Here is a 22,409-nt window from a genome sequence, read left to right as displayed (position 1 = left end):
AAAGTTAAACTTTCATCCTACAGCAGAAAAAAGGTGATAAATAATTTAATTTTCTAAAGCAAATTTCTGCAGCACATCCACATGACAACTACTCAAACAAAAAGAAATAACACTGATCTTCTAAACTTGATAAATATATATGAACAAATAGATAAAGGTGTTTGTATAAAACAGTGGCATACAGGTAGACAGTGAAATGACATTAAGATATTCACCTTGACAGGCAATAAAACTACCGCAGCTCAAGCTATATCAAATGCCAGGCTACATGATCAGCTCTTTTTTTTTCTTCCCTAAAATTAACTAATTTGATTAGGGATGGTCCGAACCTGCCGAGGTTTGGGTTCGTATGAACCCGAACACTTGGCAGCAGATTCCCGCTGTCTGCCCGCTCCGCGGAGCGGGCGTATCCAGCGGGAGTAACGCCTGAAAAACTGGGATAGCCTATGGCTATGGCTGTATCCCAGTTTTCCAGGCGGTCCTCCCGCTGGATACGCCCACTCCACGGAGCGGGCAGACAGCGGGAATCATTACCGAGGGTTCGGGTTCGTACTCGGTTTGGACCATCCCTAAATTTGATTTAATTTTAAAGGGGAACTCCTAAGGAAGAGTAAAAAAAAAAAAAAAAAAAAAAAAAAAAGTCAGAAAGTTATACAGATCTGCAAACTACTTCTAGAGGGGTGGCTTTACTCACACAGCTTTTGTGTGGCATTTTTCTAGCCTTCGAAAAAACACCAGGAAAGATTTTCTTTTTTTTCTTTTTCCAGACGAACACAAGGACTCCATTGAACTCTACGGGAGAAACATCAGAGTTTGCAGTTTTTGCTCAAATAGACGCCATGGAATATTTTTTTGCAGTTCTGGTTAACATTAAAAGCTGTGTGAAACCAGCCTTAAAAAAAAAAATCACAAGTCTTTCAGAACCTATTAGCTGCTGTATGTCCTGCAGGAAGTGGCGTGTTCTTTCCAGTCTGACACTCTGCTGCCACATCTGTCCGTGACAGGAACTGTCCAGAGCAGTAGCAAATAACCCTAGCAAACCTCTCCTTTCTTTAAACAGTTCCTGTCACCAACAGAAGTTAAAGTAGAGAGCACTGTGTCAGACTGAAAAGAATACATCACTTCCTGCAGGACATACAGCAGCTGACAAGTACTGGAAGGCTTAAGATTTTAAAATAAAAGTAATTTACATCTCTGTATAACTTTATGACACCAGTTGATTTAAAAAGTTTCTCCTCCAGAGTGCCCCTTTAAATGAGATTTTAACACTTTGACCTTTTAGGTTCATCTTTAGCACTATATTAAAGCATTCTCCTTACTTACATTGTAGGCTGTGATCGATTTCACGATTCGATGTTTATAGGGATACAATGATGATATTGGTGGGCTACATGCATGCTGCTGGCATAGTTGCTCTGGCACGGCTGGCATTTTCCATGTTGCTGGAGCAGATGGACAATTTGCTTCCTACTTTACTAGACGGCATCAGTGTCAATGATTTCTACTAACCTGACTGACTACATTGCTATCATAGGTTTTACCGCACACATATTCTGCTTTAGTTTATTAGGCAGGAACCTAATCTCGAATGTATATAATGGCTGTGATTTAAAGCAGGGGATCAAAGTTAAAAAAGCCGGGAAGATCGGTGACCATGAATACAAACATTTAGTTAAACTAATGTACTGAACAGAACAGCTACTCCTGAATGTAATAACACAACTAACATTGAAGTGTACCTTATGATCCCAGCTCACAGTACCCCCCTAAGCTTCATATTGATGGCACTCATACTGAACTGAATGGGGGTGTAATACACATGCCTATTACAGCCTCATTCAATGCAGAGGAAGGGCCTATGAACATGTTAAAAATATCATAAGCCAAAGTACACTTTAAGTGCTCAAAAGACAACAAAACAAAAACAAAAAAATATTTAACATGCAAACTAAACATATGCATTATGGTGCCTGTGTGTACATATGAGTCGGTAACTACTACTCCAGCTAACACAAACCTAAAAGAACAGCTTTATCATACATTGCACCAGAATATATACAAAAGTCGAAGTTATTATTACCTTTGCTGAGTGATTTGATATCAGGTCTATGAAAATAAATATTGTATCTGTGTGGAGCCTTGTCTAATACCGTGGTCTATTTCACAAATGATACTTATATCTGCTGAACATTGCAATAATTAAAATAACAATATGCATGTGTATATATATATTGTATATACATAAATACATACACACAATCACGCACACACCTATTCACACACTTGCTCTGTTGTCAGAAGTGCCATCATTAGTCTCACCAATGCTGACACCACTATATAAATATACCCATTAAGGAAACAGAAGAGAAACAGACGTGCAAATCTTCAGCTCGGAATTTGCATCCTCCTAAAATTACTTTTGGGTTTTCGTACGTTTTTCTGACGTTTTGACAAAATGGTAGATAAAAGTTTTAAGTGTCCAATTTAAAAACTTTTTTTTTCTCGGAGGGATCCTGCTTATGACAAGCAAGCCCCATCCTTGATTTTTAAGTGTTGGCTTCTATGGAGACAAAAAAGCAAGGAAGAAGCCACAAACCACACAAGCAGAAATGCGGTGCTGATCATGGAAAAAAAAAAAATATTATTTTTTTTTTTTACATATGGCTCTCTGATGACCCAACTAACCCTTGATTACAAGAAAAAAACCTGTTAAAATGACATAGAAACCAGATACACCTAAGTACTGTATGTCAATGAAAATTTCTGATTGACGTTAGTTGTGCTTCTAGAAATTGCAACTATATGCAATATTTTTTGGGGAGTTTTTAAATAAAATAAAAATAAAATTGAATGCTGCACTGTCAAGTAATCCTTATACTATGTGAAAAACACATAAGATTTAGTGCACTCTTCCAGTCAAGCCTGCAGCCATTGCTTTTTATATGAATCATATATGTGGGATATAGCAATTCTACTAAACCAAAGCAAAAACAAAAAACAAAAAAAACAAAAAACTAAAACCATGGAATGTAGAAAGAACTGACAGGTAGCATCAAACTATATGCAGCTTGCATAATTTTTACATTACATCTATATAAATAAGATTTTCTGAAAGTTTTGTTTAAATATCAGCTCTCCATACAAAATTACTTCTTTGTAAAGGTAACTGCAGACTACTTTTTGCTACCATAAATACAAACTGATTGTATGGCCATTTACAAACAGGGTTTGTAACATATTGGCCCTGAGTCTATCCTTATTCATTTACTTATATGGTTCGTCACAAAAACCTCCATTTTTTTTTAGAGAAAGATGAATGAAAATGCATTAAAACTTGAAGGCTTTTCTTTTTTCCTTTTTACAAAATGTAGAGTATGTGATGCAGATAAAATATCATCGCTTCCTATTGCCTAATAATAGAAAATGGATATTATTCACAGCTTCATCTGCATTAGCTTCATCCCATTATCCTTGGAATATTTAAAAGGAACAAAAACTGATTACCTCTGAATTGTTCACAATTCTGTAAATCCATATATTTAAGTGCTGCGCAAAAAAAAAAAAAAAAAAAAGAATTGTGACATTGTTCAAAATCCATCTATGTTTGTGGAAACGTTTGGGGTGGCTGGGTTCGAATCTTGAGAAATGGCTGCGACTGTGACGATTCTTGGAGAACCAAGGACCCCGGTGACGGATGCGTCCAGGTCCCCTGAGGTTACAATAGCCAGGGCCGTCCCACCTCCCTTTTTGTTTTGGTGGGTTTTCACATGCTTAGAGAGGTGATCACTCCTCATGAATCTCTTTGAACATTCCGGACACTCGAAACGTTTTTCACCTAAAAAGGAAAACCATTTGAAGAACGAGAAAGGTCATCAAATATTTTTTTTTTTTTTCACCTTGAAACGTCAATCTGTATAGAGGTATATATAGACCACAGGTACAATGTGTGAACTACCCAATTATCCCATACAACTGTCTTATACACTTGGTGACATCTTCCGGTTTAAAGACTTCCCACATACTACCTTTCTCAACCCCATCATGTTGTAGAATGGGTTGTCAAATTTATTTTTACTTGTCCACAAATTCGATTGCGGGGGTTCCGACCTCTGGGCCCCCTGGAAATCTCTAGAACAGCACCCGGACTTCTTTGTTTTGAATGAAACCACGGGTCAGTGTGTGACCCACTGCTCCATTTATTCTCAACAGAGTCATTAGAGGTATCAGATTGTTGTACGTACCCCAAGGTAGGTGACAATAAAGAAAGCCAAACATTCCTCAGCTTTCTGAAGAGAGAACCTCTTTTAGTTTAAGCTCATGATTTTGCTGAAGAAACTCATGACTTTCCCTTGCAGTAGTCATCATATTAATTATTTATATCCCCCAAGGGCCCTTCCACACTGAGTAAAAGAGGCTGAATTTAAGAGAAAAATTCTGCCTATCCTATTTCTTCAATGGGATTTCTCTTGCGCCTCTCCTCTCCGAGAATGAACATGTTCATTCTTTGAGTGGAGAGGAGAGACGCTAGAGAAATCCCATTGAAGAAATAGAACAGGCAGAATTTTAAGCGGAATCCACCGCCCAAACTCCGCTCGTAAATTCAGCCTTTTTTTCTCCAGTGTGCAAGGGCCCTAAGGGCGGGTTCACACTACGGAATTTTCGCGGACAATGTTCGCGGAATTCCGTCAGCTGTCCGCCCGCACATCTGGGCGCCTTTCTGCCGGCCCCATAGACACCATTCTATGGGCCGGCGTATTCCGCTATACGCTGAAAGAAGTGTCATGTCACTTCTTTCAGCGGATCGCGGAATACGCCGGCCCATAGAATGGTGTCTATGGAGCCGGCAGAAAAGCGCGTGCCCGTGTGGGCGGACAGCTGACGAATCCCACGGACATTTTCCGCGAGAATTCCGTAGTGTGAACCCGCCCTAACAGGGTAATGTGCAGTAGCTTCAGAAGGAAACTCTTAAGCCAGACATGGCTTTCAAATCACCCAATATTTGCAGCAGAAGCAGTAATGACTCATATAGCAGCTGTAAAGTATGGGTTACTTCACAGTCAGTCAACTAATTTTAATAACCAACATATCTTTATTATGTACAGTTGTGGTTTACAGTTTCCTTAGATCTTCTAAGAGAAGGAAAAAAAAAAAAAAAAAAAAAAAAAAAAAGTTCATACCTGTATGGGTTCTTCTATGCCTCTGGAGCTCATCACTCCTGGTAAATCTTTTCCCACAAAATATCCAGTTGCATACAAAAGGTCTTTCTCCAGTATGCCAACGAAGATGTGCTCGCAAATGGGATGTCTTCCCATAAACTTTTCCGCAACCTTCAATATGACAGATGTGCTGCTTCTTTTTCCCAGGCTCACTGCTGCCTCTAATAAAACAAATACACAGACATGGAAATAATAAAAAAAAGTTAAAAAACAACACCCCCCCAAAATCTTCAAAGTTCAAGTCAAACAGTTTCACCAATCATGGAGTCTCTGACAATATATTACACAACTTACATATTCCTAATCTAATTAAGTACATGTAAAGCGTAAATGGGCAAACTCATGTCAAAAGTTATTATTATTATTGTCATTTTTGCGCTTTCGCTTTTCCTTCTTGTATATATAAGTCCAAAGCCCGTGCATTTTTCCACCTATAGACCCAGATGAGCCCTTATTTTTTGCACCACTAATTGTCTTTTGCAATGTCAGATGTAATTTTTGCCTAAAATATGCAGTGAAACCCCCCAAAAATTATATGCGTGGTAAAACTGAAAAAAAACAAACACAATCTTTTTTTTTTTTTTTTTTTATGCCGTTTGCCCTTGGGTAAAACTGACATGTTATATATGTTCCTCAAGTCAGTATGATTACAATGATCTGTTACTTGCATAACTTTTGTTTTATTTGATGTCTTTTACAAAATTAAAACCTTTTAAAAAATATACGTTCCTTAAAATTGCTCTATTACCATGCTTATAACTCTTTTATCTTTTGGTCTATGGGGCTGTGTGAGGTATAATTTTTGGTGCCATGATCTGTACTTTCTATCGATACCTTGATTGCCATATGCGACTTTTTGATTTTTTTATCCAAATTTTTCTGGATTTGATACTGTCAAAAATGCGAAATTTTGCACTTTGGAATTTTGTTGCACTTACGCCGTTTACCATGTAAGATCAGGAATATGATAATTTAATAGTTCAGGAAATTACTCACGCGGCGATACTAAACATGTTTCTTTTTTTATTTATAAAATGGGAAAAGGGGGGTGATTTGGACTGTCATTAGGGGAGGGGATTTTTTTTTTTTTTTTTTTTTACTAGGTATGAGGAAAAACAAGCATTTAGATGCTGCTGTCAACTTTGACAGCTGCATCTAAATGCCTAATTAGCAGGCACTGTGATCCGACCGTGCCCGCTAATAGCCGCAGTCCCGGGCTGCATATAGCACCCGGGATCGCGGCGGTTCAGAGTGGGGTCACCGCACGGCCCCCTCTGAACTCCCCTAGCGACGCCAGGACATACAGTTATGTCCTGGGTTGTCTAGGGGTTAATCAGTTGCGATCTGGGTGTTCAGAGTATAAAAGTCCAAAATACTTAATCTGTCTTTTCACTGGAATTATCTGTCAAGGAAGATTGGGGAGGTCCTTCATACAGCTGGCCTGTCCCACTGAAACTGGTGGGCTCCGATGATTTTTGTTTCCCCTCTAATGTGCATAGTGGCCCTAATTCGTGACAGGACTCGGAGTGATAGTGGGAGTCCTGATTAACCCACCCACCCAAAGGGATTTACAGCATTGTCTAAACAAATAATACAGAGAAAGCTGTCAATCAGCCTGTGTGGGTGGGGTAAGCTCAGCTTCTCTCCCCCGATCATATCCTGCAACGAGGTAGGGCAGCACAAGTCACTTCATAGGTTTACTTAAAATTTTATAAAATATCATCTATAGATGATTTCTATAACATGACTGGTAAAATTCTGCGCAAGAAGTATAAAGCACAGTCATAAGGCAGATCAGCCATGCTATCATGGAGTATGAGCGTAGTTTCAGAATGAAATTTTTCCCAGCATGTCCCGCAGCAGCAAAATGAAATGGAGCGTAACAACCATCTGGTTAAATATAAAACCTTCCCTGTATCAATGATTCTCTTTCTATGGTTTAGGAATTGCTTTTGTTTCCTGTGCCCTTTCCTAAAAAGAAGATCCATGTAACTGAGAGGATGTTCAAATGGGCAAAGCAAGGACAGCGACTTTCTGAATCCAAACAAACGTATATCATTGCCTAAACCAAACCCGAGGGAAACGCTCTAAAAAGAAGTAGTATGGTTCAGCACCCTTAAGCCGCCTCCCACACCACTCAAATAGAGACACTCGGAAGCGGTTAAAAAAACAGTTTCACCTGCAGCGGCTGGTCTTGAGAGATAAGTAAAAAGATGCTCGGGTCAATCGGAGTGGGCAGGGGCATCTCCCTCTATGACATTCATATCTCTTCATGAGACATATAGACAGGGGTTAACTTCAAGAGACAACCCAATTCATGATCATAACAGAGCAATGTGCTGTATATTGAGATCTACTATGGGATAGCATAGAAACAGTCTTCATAGTCAGGCTTGGTTCACACTGTGTTTTGCAATCTGTTTTTTTCATCTGTTTCATACAAAAAACGGATGAAGAACTAATGAAAAAAACCTGAATGCATTTATATAAAAAAAAAAAACACAAAAAAAAAAAAAAACACTGATCAATTAGCAGGAAAGAGAGAGCTAAAGAGGAAAACCATATACTAACTATACCTTACATATATTGTGTTCGTGCAGGGATGTCAGGCTTTAGCATGCACCTGCCATAGGCTTAACTTCAGAATTACACTACTTTTGTTCTTCTGAATTTAAACATTTACAAAAGAATAAATCAACCAATTGTATAAAAAAGGTATATATATATATATATATAATGTGCTCCATATACAGTAGAATGCAAACATATCTTTGTGTATATAGAAATAGATACAATGCAGGTGTGAATGAAGAAACGTGCATTGAGCAAAAAAAACAAACAAACCCTGAAACAAAACTGCCCCCATTCTGATAGCAGCCCGCCCTGTCATTAGATCCGCTTCACCTGCAACAAGCATTTTGTTAGGGGGGTTATGGTTTCATATCTGTACATCTGCACGTTCTGCAAGTGAAACAAAGGAAACAAGCAGAGGCTCAGCTAGCTCAGCAGCAGGGATACAATATGCAGGTCACTGCTGATATAGGTATTATTGGACACAAAAAACACACTTGCAAGGAAGGTCATGGGGGATTTATTATGCATTTAGAAAAACATGGCCTCTTTCTTTTAGAAACCACCTGTCTCCAGGTTGGGTGGGGTTTTTGCAGCTCAGTTATATTGAAGTGAATGGAGCCGATTTGTAATACCACACACAACCTGAGGACAAGGGAGGTACTGTTTTTGCAAGAAAGTAGCTGTGCTTTTAACAATCCTGAAAAACCCCTTAGGGTTACACAAGGGGGGGTCACCCCCTTTTTGCATTATGACTTCTTTACACAGGTGTAAAAGGTCAATTTAGCAGTTTTCATACCTTATTTTATATCATACGTCATGGTGCTTGTGCAAGTAAAAAGTGATCTTTTATTAACTGCAGATTGTGCTAAGTGGGCGGGGCTTCACAGCAACAGCGCCACTTAGCCCCACCCACAGCACCACCGCTGCCCCCCCTCCATGACGTGATAGGCACATCGGCCCCGCCCCCTCGTCCACCATTGGAACAGGTTGGCGGGGCCTGTGTCTATGACGTTGCTGTGGGGCGAGGCCAATGGTGGCGCTGTGGGCGGGGCCAAGTGGTGCTGTTGCCATGAAGGCACAATCACTTACCACAATCTGCAGTTGATAAAAGATCACTTTTTACTTGAACAAGCAGCATGACGTATGATATAAAATAAGGTATGAAGACTGCTAAATATATCCATTACCCCTGTGTAAAGAAGTCAGAATGCAAAAAGGGTGTCACTTTAAAGGGCAGATCACATAGGCTGTAGATAGAGTGGAAGGCAGAAACAAGGAAGTCTGCAGGCGTGAATGTATGTAGATCTCTAAATCAGGATAGCACATTGCAGTGATGCATTGTTAATGGCTCTACACAACTTGGTATAATACTGCAAACTATAATATTAAAGGGGTTATTCAGGATTTGAAAAAGCACAGCTACTTTCTTGCAAAAACATCACCATTCCTGTTCTCAGGTTTTGTGTGGTATTACAATTCAGCTCCATTCACATCAATGGGACTGAGCTACAAAACAAACAAACAAAAAAAAATAATAAAGAAATATGAAAATTCCTTTGCGGATATGTAACCCCATAGATCTTCACACTACCGGGATCCGCAGCGGGTACGGTACGTGTGAAGCTACCCTTAAAAAAAAAAAAAAAAGTTAAATTGCAGGCAGGTCAATGTACATGTCAATTCTTTGAGCGGAGAGACGGCACAGAGAGCAGAGGCGCTCTATACAAAACATTAAGACAGTGAAGCAGGCGGGATTCAGAGCAGAATCCGCGGTGGGTATTCCGCTCTGAATTTTCATCTATTTTCTGCAGTGTGAATGGGCCCTTACTTCACCTTGCTACAGGGATTAAGAGATTTGATTCTTACTAAGCCAGCAAGCTGAAAGAGCATGATTTGTGCAGCATTAGTCTGGTGCACCTGCCCCGTGCAACAGGAACGGCTGCTGCTAACTTGGGCAGTCCTAACGAACTAAGGATCGTTCAGACGGCCCCTCTTGCTCTTCCTTGTTTACCAACTGTGTGTGCAATAGCACAGACAATGAGCAGGAAACGAGGGGGGAAGCGAGTGCTGAACTGACAGGTTGGCGCTTGCTTCCCCTGGATTATCGTGCTGTGTAATACGACCTTTAGTTGCATCTGCCAGATACAGGTGCTATCTGCCCCTCTGCTGGTGCACTTGCCCATCTGTCACAGATTAGGTGTGCAAAGAGAACAGATAATGTGCTTCAGTTTGGTTTGCTTGCAGCACGTAATTACTCGAGGTAGCTTGCCAGCAACGCAGGCACAACAGAAACAATGGATATGATTTATCAATGCAGTTAGAGCACAATAAAGAAAAAAAATAACACAACACCAATTAAAGCACTGCTACCTAAACTGAGAACGTAACCTGCAAAAGGTAGTCTTTCAGCTTATTTTGACTCTGTGGGTTACTAACAGCTCATGATTTGAGGTTCTACCATACAAATAACACTTGTGGTGAAACATGATGCACCACCTATAATTATATCACCTGTAAAATACTAGAAAATAATCAAATCATGACCTGTTGGGAACGGATTGAAGAGTTTAACTGCACTGTCATTATAACTTTCAAAATCTAAATCATCGGTAGATGTGATATAAAGCAGGTTTGCAATTTACATTCATTATTATTTTTCAGTTATCATGGAGAACACGGCACTTCCTGTTTTCTGACTTTTTTTTTCCTCAAAAAAAACAGTGTATCCCAGGCTATCTGAGCGCTCACAGAGAGAAGGCAGTCATGTGATAGATGGACATATTGAGCTGTGATGCTCTGTACTGTCCGGAATTCCTGTGTTTAGGCTGTCAGAAAATCTGTCTTCAGGAGACTGGACCTGGATTTTTGGTAAGTTCAGCTTTGTTTGACAGATAACATGATAACAAAAAAAAACAACAACAAAAAAAAATTATGAATGTATATTGCAAACTTGCTTTGTCTCACATTTACTGTTGATTTAAATTTTGAAAGCTATAACGACAGTGACACTTTAAGTTAATAAACACTGTAATAGATAATAGAAAATGTAATATAGACTTACTGATGTCGCAGCACTTGCTCCATGGATACATTTTAAAATCCACGTAAAGCAAATGTATCAGTTCAATCCACATATTAAAGGAGAAGTCCGGCGCTGGTAACAATTTTTTTAAAGCGACTCCGTACCCACAATCTGTCCCCCCCAAACCACTTGTACCTTCAGATAGCTGCTTTTAATCCAAGATCTGTCCTGGGTCTGTTCAGCAGGGGATGCAGTTTTTGTCATAAAAACAACTTTTAATTCGGCAGCGCTGTGTCTAACGGCCGGGGCTTACATTTGTATATGCATTAGGCTGGCACCACCTCTCCGTCCTTCCTTCCCACCCTCATCATTATTAGAAATGATCCAGGAACATTTACTGCTGTTTGAGCTTTGCACAGGTGTATTAACGATCCAGCCCATGTGCCGGGCTGCCACAGGTGGGGAATAGGAAGCAATCTGCCTGGAGTATTCCTAATGATGAGGAGGGTGGGGAGGAAGGACAGAGAGGTTGTGCCAGCCTAATGCATATACAAATGTAAGCCCCGGCCGTTAGACACAGCGCTGCTGGATTAAAAGTTGTTTTTATGACAATAACTGCATCCCCTGCCGAACGGACCCCAGGACAGATCTTGGATTAAAAGCAGCTATCTGAAGGTACAAGTGGTTTGGGGGGGGTCAGATTGTGGCTACGGAGTCGCTTTAAAAGGCAGGGACAGGGGAGGAACAAAACGAACTATTACTGATCTCCGTGCCTCTCCCACGCCAGATCACCGCTACGAGACTTCCCATGGCGTCACGATTTTAAAATGCATTCATGGAGCCAGTGCTGTGGCGTCTGTATTTTACATCTCCTATTATCTCTCCAACAGAGTCTGTAGCTAATATAATGAGAAAACAATCTGACAAACTCTCTTAATGCAGTAGTTAAATGTTTATTTTAAAAGTAATTTATGAAGCAAAAGGGTGTTCAACTAAGGCATATCACTGCCACAAAACAGCAAACTGTAAGCAAAGTATTACAGTACAGGTACAACAGCCACCAGGATGATGTACTTACAATCCATCAATGCTACATACCTTCCTTCTCCTTCCCGGCAATTGGGACATGTACATGCTACTCTTCTTAACCTCTTTCCTGTCTGCACCTCCTGATCGGATGACGGCTGGGATTGCTGTAGCTGCACTTGTGTTATCTGGTCGGGACTGACAGCACCAATAGTAGCATTAGCAAGGCCGCCTACCGCAACTGTCACAGGTGCTATGGTAGCTTGCTGCACCTTCACTCCTTCTGCTCCTTGCTGTTGACCTGAAGCAGCAAAATCAAAACATAATGTAATATTTCAACAAAAGCGTCATTGTGGATTTCGAGTTAATTTTCAAAGGTTATCAGCATTTTTACATGTAGTCCTGTAATTTATATAAGAAGCATAATGTGGAGGAGAAGTCTTGTTATTCTGAACAAGGGTAATTTACATCTCATAAAGAGAAGCTTTGACATCAGCTGTTTGCTGCTAGTGTACTCACTGCACTTATTGATAGCAGCTCCCTGTGTATCTCACAGCTAAACTCAGAACCCCCTCCTCCAGGCTCCAGGCTCTGTAGTAATTCTGTCCATAAGATGGCTGACATGGAGAAGCATGTGACCATGCCCCACCCCAAGTGTCCTAAATAGGCATATACAGACTCAGTGGAGGACAGGGCATGGTCACATGCTCCTTCATTACACCCTACACCCCCAATGGAAAAAAAAAAGTAATAGGTAGAGATGAGCGAACCAGCCGGATTTCTGGTTCGTATGAGTCAGAAATCTCGGCGGCTGACTCCCGCTGTCTGCTGGCTCCGTGCAGGGGGTGGATACATCGTAAGGAACGCCTGGAAAACTGGAATACAGCCAATGCCAATATCCCAGTTTTCCAGGCGTTCCTTACGACGTATCCACCCGCTGCACGGAGTCGGCAGACAGCTGGAGTCAGCCGCCGAGATTTCTGATTCATACGAACCAGAAATCCGGCTGGTTCGCTCATCCCTAGTAATTGGGTAATTTTTTATTTAACGCAAAAACATTGTAGACAGATTATAGCTGAGAGTTCATGGGGAAATATGATGTTTTTGTGTTTTTTAGGGCATTTCACAGCTTTTTTTTTTGCTCTTTTGCATGGATTCTAAAAAGCTGCAGTCCTGGGTAAACAGGTGATAGGGATTAGGGATGGTCCGAACCCGCCGAGGTTCGGGTTTGGCTGAACCCGAACGCTCGGCATCGGATTCCCGCTGTCTGCCCGCTCCGTGCAGCGGGCGGATACAGCGGGAGGACCGCCTGGAAAACTGGGATACAGCCTATGGCTATGGCTGTATCCCAGTTTTCCAGGCGTTCCTCCCGCTGGATCCGCCTGCTGCACGGAGCGGGCAGACAGCGGTAATCATTGCGGAGGGTTCGGGTTCGTACGAACCCCGTCCGAACCAGGTTCGGACCATCAATAATAGGGATATAAAACAAAATCACACCTTTAATACAACTGTGCAAACAGCCATTAGCCAAGACAAAGACATTATCTGTGTTATCTCCCCATTCCCAAATACCCAGGGCTGCTGCTCTGTACCTGGTATGGAGATTATATATTAACTTAAAAATCTATGTTTCTTGGGAGGGGAGGTGAGTAAAACCAAATAGGAAAAATCTTCAAGGCCGAAGCTCCACTTAGCCCCGCCCACAATGCCACAGTAGCCCGGGTGGGAACCCTTAGGCTGGCCTGTTTCAATGGTCGTCGAGAGGTGGGGCCTAGGCGACAATGACAATCACAACGATTTACAAAAGAAACACAGCATGTGAACTCCGTTTTAGTTCTGTTGCTTATGCATATAAGATAGAGGGTTGCACCTTTGTCAGGACTGCGACTTAGTACTTACATCTGAGCACTAGTAAACATGCTCAGTCAATGCAATCACTTAACAAGTCTGCAGGCTCCATCCCACAGTACTAGGGTTATCCAAAAACATGTCTGCTTTTTTCCTGAAACAGCACCAATATTATCCTGAAGTTGGGCTTGGTTGTGCAGCTCAGTTCCACTAAAATGAATGGCGCTGAATTGTAATACCACACAAAACCTGAGGACAGGGGTGGTGCTCTCTTTGCAAGAAAGTAGCTGTTTTTCTTTTCTAACCCTGGATAACCCCTTAAGGGTGCCTTCACATGTACCGTATCGCTGCGTATTTATTCGCAGTGATACTGATTAGTATCAAAAGAAAAGGTTTCCCACAGCATCCAGGATGAAAGTAGTGTGTTTATTAACACATCAGGGTACACAAAAAATGCAACGTTTCGGCCTACTGGCCTTTGATAAAGCGACTCTGTACCCACAATCTGACCCCCCCCAAACCACTTGTACCCACAGATAGCTGCTTTTAATCCAAGATCTGTCCTGGGGTCCGTTCGGCAGGGGATGCAGTTATTGTCCTAAAAACAACTTTTAATCTGGCAGCGCTGTGTCTAACGGCCGGGGCTTACATTTGTATATGCTTTAGGCTGGCACCATCTCTCCGTCTTTCCTCCCCACCCTTCTCATCATTAGGCATGATCCAGGAACATTAACTGCTGTTTGAGCTTTGCACAGGTGTATTAACAATCCAGCCCATGTTCATTATACACACAGGTGGGGAATAGGAAGCAATCTGCCTGGAGCATTCCTAATGCTGAGGAGGGTGGGGAGGAAGGACAGAGAGTGTGTGCCAGCCTAAAGCATATACAAAATGTAAGCCCCGGCCGTTAGACACAGTGCTGTAAATTTTTAGCACAATAACTGAATCACCTGCCGAATGGACCCCAGGACAGATCTTGGATTAAAAGCAGCTATCTGAAGTTACAAGCGGTTTGGGGGGGGGGGGGTGTCAGATTGTGGGTACAGAGTAACTTTAAGGCCGAAACGTTGCATTTTTTGGTGTACCCTGATGTGTGAATAAACACACTACTTTCATCCTGGATGCTGTGGGAAACCTTTTCTTTTGAAGTTAGTAGTGCTCATACCTAGGATTGTGAGCATACCTGCGTACATCCTTCATCTTATTGCTGGCCATTATCGGAGAATCTCCAAGGTGCTGTTGGACTTTTTTTGCTTTACTGATTTGTATCAAGTCAATGTATTTGTATTCTCGCAGCGTGTTTAGTGCGATTTTTATTGGATGTCACATGTGAGTTCAACACCACAAAAAACGCAGCTACTTTTGTGTGAGTTCGGTGCCATAAATACGCAGCGATATGGTACGTGTAAAGGCACCCTAAAAGAGTACCTGTAATTAAAAATATCTTTTGACATGTCATCAGGCATGTCAAAAAGTTATTAATCGCAACAGGTCTCACTGCTGAGACCCAGTGTGATCAGAAGATAAAGCCGGGGAGAGAGTGCGGTAGCAGTTGTATCTCTGTAACGTTTAATTCTGACAATGTAAGTCTAAGGCTCCGTTCACACGGAGGAAAGAGGCTACATTGTTGGAATTAGTGAGCAGTCCAGGGAGTGGACTGTGCTGCTGTGGTGCAATTATACCAAGACTCACAGGGGACCAAATGTCACGTGAAGCCCTTACCTAAGGGCTCACAACTATAGTATTTGATCTTTTCGGACACCACACGGATTTCCGGTACCAGACTATTTTTAGGCTCTCTCACTGATAAGTGCTTAATGACAAACTGGCATCTACTACATCTGCATATTAGAGAAGTTCTAGATAAGGGGATGCAAAACTCAGGCCCTCCAGCTGTTGCAAAACTACAAATCCCATCATGCCCAGACAGCCAAAGCTTTAGCTAAAGCTTTGGCTGTCCAGGCATGATGGGAATTGTAGTTTTGTGACAGCTGGAGGGCCTGAGTTTGACACCTATGTTCTACATTGTGTTCTGTGGCTGTGATTTATATACCCTGGAGGCCTGGCCTATAAAAGGGAAGTAAATTTGATACACATAAAATCCACTTTTTTTTTATGATATATACATCAGTTACAGTACTACTTCGAAAGAACAAAACAAGCTCCATTCTCTTTACTGTGACATTTTCAAGTGTTACTTCTGCATTACCACGTGCACTAATGCTGAGTCTTCTGGATTTATTAAAGAAGCCAATTTCCTGCAGCTATACAGGCTGAACAATCCTGTAAACTACTGCCCGATATTCACAACAACAGGGGCTACTAAGGCGACCCATGGCTGGCAGAACAATATACAATATTACATTACGCCCATTACACATAAAGAATATTCCGCAGAATTTACAAGGTTACAATGTGTGGGCTTTAACCCTTTCACATACCTCCAACACTTGTAATTGTGACTGGTACTCCCTGTAACTGGACTCCTGCTGCTCCCAGATTTGCAACGCTCACTGTCTGCAGATTGGGCACAGATGTAAAGTGGGCAGCATTGAGCGTAATCGGAGTGCCGGCTACTGTACATGGTGCAATCTGTGCGATTGTCGTACCGCTGCTTGTGGACACGGGGGTTATGGTCAGCTGCTGCGGTAAGCCGGCATTCTGGACCTGCAGGTTCTGAAGACTCTGAATATTCTGAACCTGCACGGTCTGCCAGCTGATCTGACCAGAAGGGGTTAATGTCGGGGCCCTTATGAGAACCTGGGTTGGGCTTAATGCTTGAAGCTGAACATTTTGCAGCTGTTGCTGCTGGAGAGTTTGTATGGTCTGTCCTGACTGAAGCTGAAATGACTGCTGTGGTATGGCTTGTATTATCTGCTGCTGTGGTTGTTGGATCTGGATCTGCTGTAAGACGGGCTGTCCTACAATTTGCACCTGTTGCAAAGAATTTGATTGTTCGGACACATTCTGAAGTCCATTAGCCTGCAGCTGAGCACTGCTCTGACTTTCAGCCTCAGTGACAGAGGATGGGGATTCTTCTGTGGCACGTTCACTACTTGCCGCTGTGCTGGTGAATTGGCCTGTTTCAGCTGAGCTGACAAGCGTATCACTGCTAGTCAGAGTCGTAGACACAGTGGTGGTACAGGCTGAGGAGGTGGAGGAGGAGGGAGACTCGGGCATGGTACTGACCGAGGAAGTTGTGATGGGTGTGGATACCAGCTGATTTCCATTGGTGACTCCGCCATCTGTGGGCTGAACAATCTGTGCTGAACTTCCTCCAGCAGCTACGCTATTTATCACCGGCAAGGCTAGAGTCACTCCTCCTATGTTTATGGGTAAGGTTGTCACTACTTGAGGAGCCCCGGGGATGGTCTGCAGCTGTAATGGGATTGACACTCCAGGACGGATCTGCACGGGAACAGTTTGATTTGCTAAGTTCTGTGCGATAATATTTCCAGATGTTGTTCTGTTGCCAGCTGTGATAATGGCTTGATTATTACCAGCAGGGATAAACTGGATTTGACCCTGTAGATCTTGCAGAGCGGTGGCATTTCCCGGGCTGATCTGAATGTGCTGGCCTTCTACAGTCTGAATCTGTGGGATGACCTGGTACTGAACATTTCCCCCAGGAGTCTGAACTTGGATAACCTGGAACTGTCCTGGGGCAGCGGCAGCAGAACTGCTTGGTTTGGACTTTGTAGGAGAGGTGTTCTCGCTGTTACTGTTTGATGAGGCTGCTGTACTAGCAGCTATTGATATTCCTTGTTGTGCTATGCCGCTTTCTTTAGTAACAGGGGGTGCAGCAGCCACAATCTGCCAAGCGCTACCGGCCAGCTGAGTGGTCACCAATTCCAGTTGCTGTGGTTGATTCTGGAGCTGAACTAATCCTTGGCTGGGATCTATGATGATCTGCTGCTGTCCAGCACCTTGGTTTTCCCCTGTAGTTCCTATTTTACTGCAGGTTGCAGCCAGCAAAGCCAAAGGAGAGGGCTGGGAGTCCTAGTCAAAAAGAAAGGAGGAGGATTTGAGAAACAGAGAAGGGTGTGTTACCATCTAGCATCAGATCTATGACGGGAAGTGGTCGCCTTCTCAGATATGGCTTCTGTAACGGTTTCAGTAAACTTGCAATTGCAGGAAGCAAGCAGCATACACATATTGGCTCAAAAAGTCAACTAATAGAACGTATAGCTATAAAGACGCAGACTGTCACAGCAATGCACTGAGGTGCCTATGTCCCAGCTAGGCAACCTGAAAGATATCCTCACGGCCATGGCCAGACGTCTCAGTGGCTATTACTGCCCAAGAGGCATCCTCTCATGCCCAGAGCCACTGCTATGCCAATCTAAAAAACTATAAAAGATTAATGATTTAATGACACCCCCTATTACAGTCCTATCAGCCTAAATCCAAGGCCATAGGTGTCAAATCACCGCCCTCCAGCTGTTGCAAAACTACAATTCCCATCATGCCTGGGCAGCCAAAGCTGTGAGTTTGACACCCCTGCTCAAAGGCCTTAGTTTACACAATAGATTCATACTGTATATATTCACTGTATTTTATTTATATATAATTCCTAACAAAAAAAATACATCAAAACCACAATGTGAGGTTCTTCAAATATAAAGTCACTCAGAGCATAAATATAGGCTCATATCTCCCAAGACTGCAATATCATTGAAAGTAAAGCTCCATACAGACAGCGTACAGTTGCATACAGACTCATACTGGGACAATATAGATACCTAGATCTTTGAATCCATAATGCAGTGCACATTACCCCAAAGGCCAATTTCACAGGAGTTTCAGGTCAGGTCCACACAATGTCTTTTTTCGTCATCTTGACTGCCTTTTTTGGGCGGACGTCTTTTTGCGCCCAGACAACGGCCATTATTTGTGATATAACAGCTGTTATTTGAGCACAAAATGACAGACATAAAACAGCCAAAAAAAAAAAAAAAAAGACGTTGTGTGGTTGTGACCTTAAAGTGACTGTACCACCAGGCCCAGGCTGAAGCACTGGAGGCGGGCCGACCCACCCTTAGTGGGAGGAAACCCCAGCCCCTCCATGACAGGGTTCCATTGATTCTAATGGAGTCAAGTCATGGAGGGGCTGGAGTTTCTTCCCACTGGGGGTGGGTTTGCCCGCCTCCAGTGCTTCAGCCTGGGCCTGGTGGTACAGTCACTTTAAACTAGTGCGTGTATTAGGCTGACCTTGGCTCTAATGACCCAGATTAGGCGTATAATTGACATCTATAATGCTGTTATAAGACACCCCCCCAGTCAGAGAGGTACTTGCAACCATAAGGTGGTCCCAGAAACTGTCCTAAAGCTCAAATGTATTTTGAGTGGACGCAATGCTGTTTTCCCCTTTTAAAGGTTTATTAAAGATGAGCGAATCTCGACCATGCTTGGGTCTATCTGAACTACAGATGGCTGCAGAAGTTGGATGCAGCCCTATGGAGTACATAAATGCAGTCAATGGCCTATAGCTGTTTTCCAGGGAGCTTTAGAGCTTCATCTAACTTCTGCAGCCATCAGTAATCAAATGCCGCACACTCTGGTTCAGACAGACCTGAGAATGGTCGAGATTGGATTGTCTCTAAGGATTAAAATGTAGGCCTTAGGCTGCATTCACACGTTCCGTGTTCCTCACAGAACATAGATGTGGAATGTCTGTAACGGCGTCTCTCCCGTTCGGGCAGCATCTGTGATAAGATGCTGGGAACTGTACAGATATGCGCTGCACTGTAATGAATCAGCTGTCATATCAGAGCGGCGCATATCTGTACAGTTCCCCCGCTCCAAGCATCTAATTACAGATGCTGCCCAGGCGGGGGGAGAAGTCCGTTACAGGCATTCCACGTCTGTGTTCCGTAAAGAACACGGAACGTGTGAATGCAGCCTTATTCTGTGCTGATGCATTCAAACATAAGTTCAGTTGAGAATTTGGCCCCTGGGCGGAGCCTATGTGATACAATTCTACTCCATTCATGCAAATATGCTGGAGTAAAAAAATACAGATGTGGCTGCGGGCCTTGGAGTCCTTGGCTTGGGGTAAATTCTGCTCCCAAGCCAAAGACTCCACTTCAAGGCCCACAGCCACATTTGTACTGTTTTTACTTCAGTATATTTGGACAAATTGAGTACAATTGCATCACATAGACTACTGTAATGATCCCTCATCTCTGCTTGAGGGACAAATTTCAACCTTGTGCTCTGCTGGGGCAAAAACCTTGCCTGTGTGCAACTGGGCCGAGACTTTCTCTGAGCCATGGTCAGTGCAAAGGGGTCCTGTTTAGAATCCCCCACCAATGTCAATGGGCTCGTCATAGCAAAGCCAACGTGGAGAGAAATGACATCACTTTTTTTCCCGCACGGTTCATTTTCTCCCATTGCAATCAATGGAAGCAGAGTTTTTAGTAATGGCTGGATCCCATAAATCAGTGTCTGATCAAAAGGGTCCAACCATTGGGACCCCAACTAAATGAAGCTTGCCCCCCTCCCCAATTAAATAGCAGTAATGGGGATATGTCCTACTGTTATGGTTAATGGGGCATCTAAAGGTTGTATCCCTACTGATCACCTATCTCTAGGATAGCTGTTGTTGGTGTGAAGTACCTTTTAAATGGACCAAGAGAAGCCCTTCAAGCAGTGCCCCCCAATCTGAAGCTCTGCACCTATTGCAGAACTACAACTTCCATCATGCCTTGACAGTGGCCATATATTCTACTGTTCCACCCAAATTAAAGGAAACTGGAACACCATTCCCGTAATTAATGGGGCTCTGTGGTCAGACCCTCATAAATATTGTCGGTGGGAATACCCCTTTAAATGGTTCTAGAAAAGGCAGTCTTCTCCCCTCCCAAGTTGTAATTCTCCAGCCATTCCATAACTACAACTCCCATCATGCCCTGACAGCAGGTTATAGGAGTTGTACTTTGACAGCTGGAGAACCTCAGGTTGGGGGTGGGGGGGGGGGGGGGTTGGGGGGCACGGCATCATCAATGGAGAATGTACCTGCGAGCCGGAGCCTTTGCCTTTTTTCTTGCTCTCCGTCTCACCGGCTTTTCCTCCCTCGCTGGCCATGTCTTCCTCCGCCTGATCTGTAAAATAATGAACACTGACATATGTCACCCAGGAGAAGAAGAAGAAAAGACAGAAAGTTTCAATGATGAAAGGTGTCCCAGCAGTGACACATGTCAGGAGTGGGACCCTGGGGGTGGGAGGGGAGGTGGGGGGCACAACCTGTCTGCTCAGACCCCACCCCCCCTGCAATATTAGTAACCTGCAGCCACATGCTGGAGCAGACCCCATGTCACACCCCACAGGGGGGAATGGAGGGAAGAGGAGGAGGAGGGGGCCCTGCTGCCAGGGGGTGGAGGGGGGTGTTACGTACCGCTCATGCTGTATTATAAGGCTACTACTTATTCGTGGCACTGATAATCAGGAGGAAGGGAAGAGGCTAGGGGATGGGACGGGGGAGGATAGAAAGGCCGGTCGCTGGGGCTGGGGGGAGGCTGGATGCTGCTGGAGGAGGAGGGCTGGGGGCTGCTGGAGGAGGAGGAGGGCTGGGGGCTGCTGGAGGAGGAGGAGGGCTGGGGGCCTGGCTCTCTCCCTGTACGAATGGCGCCGGTGGCTGGAGAAGGGGGCTGTGGCGTACAAGCTCCGGCTCTCCCCGCAGCCGGGGCCCCTGATTGACAGCCCCGGAGAGGGGCCGGCCACACAGCCGGGGCGGACACCCCCTCTACCTGCCACCCTCCCCCTTCCATCCCGCTACGGGATCCATCGCCTCCCTCCAGCCCCTAACCCTGTGCCGTCTGCCGAGGCCTCCTCCCCGGGACCCTCCTCTCTCCCCTCCTCGCCATTGCTCACCGCCGCCGCTCATCCTTCTTGTTGTCGTGCTGAGTGGTCGCCGCTCCGCCGTGCTCTCCGCCCCTGCCGCCCGGGGCTGATGTGGGGGGATTGGGGGGGCTTTATTCCGACTGGCCGTGGAGCTATAATATTTATTTTATTATTTTCTAGCAGCTGCTGGGCGAGTCCCCTCCCCGGCTCCTCCTCCTCCCCACAGATACAGAGAGCGGGGCGGGAGTGGCGCAGGCAGCGCCCTCCCCCTCTCTCCACTGCTGGGCCATGGAGGGGAGGAGGCCTGGCAGAGCCGGGGGAGGAGGAGGGAAGCGGCAGCCTTAACCGTGTGCTGCCCGGGCCTCACAGGGGAGCGGTTGCCCATAGCAACCTATCAGCTCTCAGGCATAAGATAGGAAATGAAAGCAGGGACGTGATTGGCTGCTGCCTCGCTCTTTGTCAGGATTGCCGTTTATCTTATATTAGGTCCTGAATCCTTTCTATAGCGCCAACATATTCCACAGTGCTGTACAGAACTTATCATCAGTCCCTGCCCCCATTATCCATAACAACCAATCAGAGCGCAGCTTTCATTTTACCAGAGGAGAGTGAGGAATAAAAGCTGAGCTCTGATTGGTTGCTATGGGCGATTGTTTTACTATTATACAGGTTTTTTTTTTGTATTTCCGCCAACCTGTGGCTTTCCAGCTGTTCGACAATTGTGGGAGTTGTAGTTTTTGAACAGCTGGAAAGGATCAGGTTGGGAAATGCAATAATCTGCTGTCCAGGCCAGGCATGATGGGAGTTGTAGTTTTGCAACAGCTGGAGGGCCGAAGGTTCCCCATCAATGCACTAGAATGATGCAGATTCCCTGTTTTAGA

The 22,409-nt window shown here is 43.9% G+C and overlaps 1 protein-coding gene across 2 annotated transcripts; it reads right to left on the bottom strand.

Annotated features, from left to right (window-relative positions):
- Window positions 1-540: 540 nt before the first annotated feature.
- Window positions 541-22,019, bottom strand: SP4 (Sp4 transcription factor). Of its 2 annotated transcripts, none has more exons than XM_069958813.1 (6): window positions 21,559-22,019; window positions 20,704-20,789; window positions 16,128-17,685; window positions 11,911-12,139; window positions 5,178-5,377; window positions 541-3,835 (listed from the first exon to the last, which is right to left on the bottom strand). In XM_069958813.1, exons 1-6 carry the CDS (start codon window positions 21,569-21,571, stop codon window positions 3,588-3,590), a joined length of 2,334 nt encoding a protein of 777 aa, XP_069814914.1. In that variant the 5' UTR covers window positions 21,572-22,019; the 3' UTR covers window positions 541-3,587. The 2 variants fall into 2 exon arrangements, with proteins under 2 accessions (XP_069814914.1, XP_069814915.1); XM_069958814.1 differs by lacking the exon at window positions 21,559-22,019 and adding an exon at window positions 21,083-21,463.
- Window positions 22,020-22,409: the final 390 nt, after the last annotated feature.

The sequence above is a fragment of the Dendropsophus ebraccatus genome, chromosome 2 (assembly GCF_027789765.1).
Source record: "Dendropsophus ebraccatus isolate aDenEbr1 chromosome 2, aDenEbr1.pat, whole genome shotgun sequence".
NCBI lineage: Eukaryota > Metazoa > Chordata > Amphibia > Anura > Hylidae > Dendropsophus > Dendropsophus ebraccatus.
Note: the sequence above shows the minus strand (reverse complement) of the source record. Positions and strands in the feature narration are given on the sequence as shown.

Excerpts from the sequence above, each read along its gene's own strand:
- SP4 (XM_069958813.1), bottom strand. Across the intron at positions 17,686-20,703 it reads GCAAAGGCTCCGGCTCGCAG|GACTCCCAGCCCTCTCCTTT; the intron begins GTACATTCTCCA and ends CTTTTTGACTAG. Across the intron at positions 12,140-16,127 it reads CACAATTACAAGTGTTGGAG|GTCAACAGCAAGGAGCAGAA; the intron begins GTATGTGAAAGG and ends TTGCTGCTTCAG.